Source organism: Eublepharis macularius, chromosome 19 (assembly GCF_028583425.1).
Source record: "Eublepharis macularius isolate TG4126 chromosome 19, MPM_Emac_v1.0, whole genome shotgun sequence".
NCBI lineage: Eukaryota > Metazoa > Chordata > Lepidosauria > Squamata > Eublepharidae > Eublepharis > Eublepharis macularius.
This window is the reverse complement of record NC_072808.1, coordinates 13,851,694-13,858,334: the sequence shown is the minus strand read 5'-3', so window position 1 is coordinate 13,858,334 and position 6,641 is coordinate 13,851,694. Positions and strand designations below refer to the sequence as shown.

The 6,641-nt window shown below is 43.7% G+C and overlaps 1 protein-coding gene across 1 annotated transcript; it reads right to left on the bottom strand.

Annotated features, from left to right (window-relative positions):
• Positions 1-3,739: 3,739 nt before the first annotated feature.
• On the bottom strand, positions 3,740-4,672 carry LOC129346476 (olfactory receptor 13H1-like). Its single transcript, XM_055003825.1, has one exon. The coding sequence runs from the start codon at positions 4,670-4,672 to the stop codon at positions 3,740-3,742; it is 933 nt and encodes a 310-aa protein (XP_054859800.1).
• Between the last annotated feature and the right edge of the window lie 1,969 nt (positions 4,673-6,641).

The window sequence follows — 6,641 nt, the reverse complement described above, 5'->3', positions numbered from 1 at the left end:
CAAGAATCCTTGGGGCCAGCTGCAGCTAGTCTGAATTGTATCTTCTCTGGGAACGGGGATGATTTCATGCTCAATCTATTACTGTAGTCTCAGGGCCAAGCTACAAGTGACGAATGACACTTGAACAGCAAGTGTATTTCTCCCTGTTCACTTGCCCTCCACTCAATCCACTTGCCGTTCAAGTGTCATTCGTCATGTGTAGCTTGGCCCTAAATTGTGGTACTTTTGTCTCTGCCTTTCACGCCAGAATTCTAACGGGCCTCTAAACTGAGGGCCAAGCTACACGTGACGAATGACACTTGAACGGCAAGTGGATTGAGTGGAGGGCAAGTGAACAGGGAGAAATACACTTGCTGTTCAAGTGTCATTCGTCATGTGTAGCTTGGCCCTGAGGGTGGGACCTTACCAGGGCTCATTTTGAGGGGGAACGCACAGGAACGCAGTTCCAGCAGTTCCCCAAAGAGGTCACATGTCAGGTGGCCCTGCCCACCTGACTCTCGGCCATTTTGGGCCCGTTTCAGCCTGGATTGGGGCGGAAACGGCCCGGATCGGGCCTCTGACAGGTGGTGGATCACTCCTGTTCAGCAGCAGCCCAATCCTGACCATTTTGGGCCCCTTTTTGGCCATTTTCAGCCCCTTTTTGCCATTTTGTGCCCAGTTTCGACCCTGAATGGCCAGGATTGGGTCCAAAGCAGCCAGGATAGGTGATGCCAGGGGGCTGACATATGCAAATCAGTTATACTAATGACACATTTCTGGTGATGTCAAGGGGCATGACATATGCTAATAAGTTATGCTAATGAGTTCCTCCAGCTCTTTTTCTCCGAAATGACCCCTGGACATTACCCTGTATCTAACCATGCTTTCCCTTAACACATCACTTCTGCCAGTTCCACTGTCTAAGCACTTTGAACTCGATGGATCTCTAATAAAAGTTACTTCAATCAAATCACCTGTGCGTTTGCTGTGGAGAACTTGGGGATTAACTTGCCAAGGACTGACACCTATCATCTGAGCCGTTAGTGTCTTGACTAAGGTTTATATAGTACTTGTGAGAGATACTGTTATTAGCCATTAGTGAAACCGAACCTCCTTGTCTCCCTCTCTGCCCACTGGCCCAATGAAGAACGGCAGGCAAAAAAAAAAAAATTAAAAGTGGCATTGTAGCAATGGCACAATGCCGCTTCCACTGAGTACTTAGAAGTGACATCATGTTGCTGGGGTGATGCCAACCTGGTGCACCAGGAGTCAGAGTTTTCTCTGAATTCTTGAGCATTGCATCAACATCTGGCAATGTGTTATCACTTCAAGGTATGCTCTGGAGCAGATGTTATGGCATTGGCACAATGACATCTCCTTGCCCGACCCATATCTCTCCAGCTAGTTGCCAGCCAATAGCTAGCATCTTGTCACCCATTGCTAGCAGCCCTATCGGCCATTATGAGATTGACGCAACTTAGCATCTGCAGCTGTGTTGGTGTTTGGAGATGGTGAGAGCACAGTAAGGGATAGGGGTTTCTCCCCCTTGCGTGGGGCTGTATGGGCTGCAGCTGAGATTTGATTAAGGTACAGTTATGCTGGCACGAGGAGTGAGCCCATGGCTGTGAAGTCTAAGGGAGCCAAGCAAGACCAGTTCCATCTACATCTCACCCCTTCTGCCTCCCAAGTCTGCTCGGGCATTGCAATTATACTGATGCAGAAGCGGCATAACTGTATGAAATTGCCATCACAGGACTTAGTCCTTTCGAGTTGGGGCTTTAGATAGCCCGGGATATCCCAACCTAACGTTTCCTGTATTTTTTTCCATATTATATAAAAGAAAAATGTAGATTTCACATGTGGATTTCTTTTAGGGGTGAGTCCTATGCCAAACAGTAACAGGAATTTAAACACCAGAATTACAGCACACATTCTTTGCAGCCCATTACATTCCAATATATATATATATATATATATATATATATATATATATATATATATATATATTTCCAATATTTGACAACCCCATAGGAAATCAGGCACTGTGAGCAACGCTCTAAGGTTTGTGTTGACAAGAGAGATTCACAAGGACTGTTCTGTGCTAACTTGCAGGCCTCATAGGATTGTTTCACATTTTGCAATCCAAAACAGACAGTATTTTGTGCGGCTTTTAACCAGCTCATTGTCATCATTTGGCATGGTAGCTGGCTGAGTATCTGCTGCAGATACATATGATGAACTGGCTTACTTGCATTATGCATCACCCGGGATTTTGGTGGGCAAGCCATGCACCAAAAACTACACAGATTGTATTACCTATCTTGTGCACCTTCACTCAGAGGGCAGCATTCACAGTGCTGGCTGAATCAGCACTGACTGAACCAGGTTACCATGGAATAACAAGGGGATACATGTGGCCTTTACTCATGCGTGCTCTTTTCTTCATACGGGACAGCTTGAATCTATGTATGCAAAGTTGTATTTGAAAGCAATATAATAAAAATAAAGAAGAGGCTGTGCTGGATTCAAAAAAGGTTCGACTTTATTAATTACAGAGCTGGATCAAAGTGTAGAGGTTAGAGTCTGTCAGAAAATGCAATGCAAGTAATAAAATGGTTGACTGTATAGGCAGAAAAAGGACTCAGGGCCAAGCTACACATGACGAAAGACACTTGAACGGCAAGTGGATTGAGTGGAGGGCAAGTGAACAGGGAGAAATACACTTGCTGTTCAAGTGTCATTCGTCATGTGTAGCTTGGCCCTCAGTTGGAAGGAGCCCATCAGACATCTATTCCTTTGGAAAGAATTTGTTAGTGACCTTCCTGAAGATAGATCCAGAGGAGTTAGCCGCGTTAGTCTGTAGTAGCAAATAGAAGAGTCCAGTAGCACCTTTAAGACTAACCAACTTTACTGTAGCATAAGCTTTCGAGAACCACAGAGAGCTGTGGTTCTCGAAAGCTTATGCAACAGTAAAATTGGTTAGTCTTAAAGGTGTTACTGGACTCTTTTCTATCTTCCTGAAGATGTTTGATATCTCTCCGCAGTATTTGCTTTATTTTACAAATAGAGATGCAAAGCAAAGTTGGAGGCCTAGAGGAGCATCTACCAGGAAACAGACCTCACCCCACATGAGTTCTCCAGAAAAAGAGATCCTGCACTCCCAGGTGCTTTGCCCCACTCCTGCAGTGGCTGTCTACCTCTGTCTCTGCCTCCAGCCAGCATCTAAGAACCAAGCTACAAGTGATGCCTTACACAGGTTGGACATTTGTCAGCTTCCCTCAAGTTTTGATGGGAAATGTAGGCGTCCTGGTTTTACAGCTTGGCTTTCCATTACAGCTGCAAGACCAGGACGCCTGCATTTCCCATCAAAACTTGAGGGAAGCTGATAAGTGTCCAACCTTTGTCAGGCGTCACTTGTAGCTTGGCTGTAAATGTTGTGCTTCCTTTTCAACCAGACCCTCCATCAGGGTACTTCCATCCATATGAGCAGATGACTTTCCTCTGCCGGCCCTGAAGAAGTATTCAGCAAAAACTTTCCCCAACAATTAAGGTTAACTGAGAAGTATTTACCACTGTTGAGAAGCAGTGCAGTTCCTTTGCATTGTGGGATAGACTAAGGCACCATGATCAGAGTCCAAGCATTTCCCCTCTACTGTCCAATCATAGCGTGCCTGCTAGCACAACCAGCGGCCACCTCAGCATGCCCCATTGTGGGAAAGTTAGGATATAATCAGAGTCCAAGCATCTAAGACCCAACTCTTTATCTTGACGTTTTCCCTCCAACCACTTTCCAGAAAGCTGCCTTCACATCTCTGTTTCTCAAGCTATATATTACCGGGTTGAGCATAGGAGTCAGAGCCCCATACATTACAGATACAATTTTTTCCCCTTCAGAAAGAGATTTTTCTTGGGGCTTTAAGTACATGATCATGAGAGCACCATAGAAGATACTGACCACAGTGAGATGAGAGCTACAGGTGGAGAAGGCTTTCTTGCGACCTTGGGCAGAGCGGATGTGCAGGACAGCCCAGCCTATGCGCCCATATGTCACAACAATGAAACTGAAGGGGGGTACTAGCAGGAAGAGGCTGGAAATATGTACAAAGAACTCACCAGAATGTGTATCTGAGCAAGTCAGTTTGAGAAAAGTCTGTATCTCACATGCAAAATGATTGATGACGTAGTGGCCACAGAAGTCAGTTGGCTGCAACAGCACCGTGATAAAAGTTATCAGGAAGGAAAGAGCTATGGTTGACGCCACCAGATTGATGCAGAATCTCCAGCTTATGATCTGCATGTAGTGGAGGGGCTGGCATATGGCAGCGAAGCGATCGTACGCCATGATGGCCAGCAAGATCATTTCTGTTGAGAAAAGGATCATTCCAACGTACATCTGGATCAAACATCTGTAGTAGGAGATGGTGGGCATGTAAAAGAAGCAGTTGGCCAAGACCTCAGGGACTGTGTTGTTGGTGATGATGAGATCAATCAAAGAGAGGACACAGAGAAAGAAATACATGGGATTATGGAGCTGCGGATCAGCAACAATCAATACAATGATGAGGCCATTGCCAAGATTGCTGATGAGGTATGCCATCAACAAGAAACAGAAGAACATAGCTTGTGCTCTGGGATATTCCGATAACCCAATCAAGATGAATTCAGTCACTATTGTCTCATTTGGAGCTCCCATGACATCCTCTGCCTTTTCTCTTCTCCATGAAAGAAACAGCAAGTTATTTAGAAATGGCAGTGTTTTGTTTATCCATAAAATATTAGAGTGTCTTGTTATTAACAGAGGTGGGCACGAACCTAAACACGAAGCAAAAAAACCCACGAACCAGCCCGGTTCGTGGTTTGTGAACCGTGGTTCGTGGACGCACCTTTCCACGAACTTCCATGAACTGGACTACTGGTTCGTGGTTCGTATTAAAGGGGCAGTTTAAATGGCCATTTCCCTGCCAGAAAGGGGCATTTAAACCCCACGAACCACGAACTGGTTTGTAACTGGCCCAGTTCCATGCCAGTTCATGGTTCCTGGTTCATGAAAAACCCACGAACCACGAACGCCATGGTTTGGGTTCTTTTTGGTTCGTGCCCGTGTCTAGTTATTAATATTAATACATATAATGCCTTGATTCTATATTTGGCTTCAGTTTCTGTACTGATTCACCACAGGCATATTTTGCTACATTTTCTATAGAAATAGGAACAAAGTCTACAATGCAATACTGAGATAGCTAAACATACAGTGTTGATTAGAGCTAGAACATTGTCTACATTTACAATGAATTGGGAACCCCCTATTGACTTTCTGCATGAGATGGAAAAAAATGAACTGATGATATGTGGATTTGATGCTTTAAGAGGACAAATTTGGAGAAGTTAACGAAAGGGGGGGGATACAGAGAGAAAGTTATGTATCAATAAAAGGTAAAGGTAGTCCCCTGTGCAAGCACCGATTCATTAGTGAACCATGGGGGCCGTCACATCACAATGTTTTCTTGGCGGACTTTTTGTTATGGGATGGTTTGCCATTGCCTTCTCTAGTCATTGACACTTTACCCCCAGGAAACTGGATACTCATTTTACTGACCTCGGAAGGATGGAAGGCTGAGTCAACCTTGAGCTGGCTAGCTGAACCTGGCTTCCGCCAGGATCGAACTCAGGTCATCATGAGTAGAGCTTGGACTGCAGTACTGCAGCTTTCCTCTCTGTGCTACGAGGCTCCTTATGTATCAATAACACTACAAGAAAATTGTTTATAATAATGTTATAGATGTCGTAGAGAAAACTGAAAATGGCTTATTATATATGTATTATTTTTTCTTCTTTACTTATTATTTTGTTTCTTCCCTTTTCTTTTTTCTTCTTTCTCTTTCTTCTTATATATATTTTCTTTTTCCTTTGTTTGTTTCCCTTTAATGGGATTTTAATATCTCTATTAAAATTAAAAAATAATTTAAAAAGAAATAATTCAATGATTTGGAAGCCAGTGAGTTTGGAAGGTTTTTTGGTCTTAAATCTGAAATGTCATTATTTCAATAGTGCTGCTCTTAAAGTATAGAATATTGAAGTGGTTAATCAAAGTCTTCATCATTCTTTACATCCTATTTGTGAAGCTCGTGGAAAAGTACTATCATTAAAGAATGACTGGATTTCCAAAAAGATCCCACAAGCTACCATCATATGCTATATGGACCCTGATTCAAAACTCAACAGCACAGCACGGTTTTCCTTACCTGCACAAAAACCCTACACCAAGAAATTGAAGTCCAATTCTTTCTGCTGTATGGGATTCCCAAGATGTGTTCACACACAAGCAATTGTATTTAAATTACCACCCTTACTCACCAATACATGCTTAGCCTTTGAGCAGCAAACCTGGACACTTCCTGCAATCTCTAGAGCCTCACCAACCCCTCAATAAATCAGGCCTGAAGTTAAACTGTGATGCCACACAGCTGGAAAAGACACCTGTTCCAGTCCAGTTCATGAAGGAAGATAAGGTGCTGCATGCGATGCTTGCTGCAAGTGAACAGAGTCCCACAAAGAAACAAACAAAATATGCAGAGGCTTCGAACAGTTTGTGCTCTTAGCTGACAGTCCTTAAATGGCCACTGAAAATCAGAACCAGCACTCACAATACCAAAGGAACAATT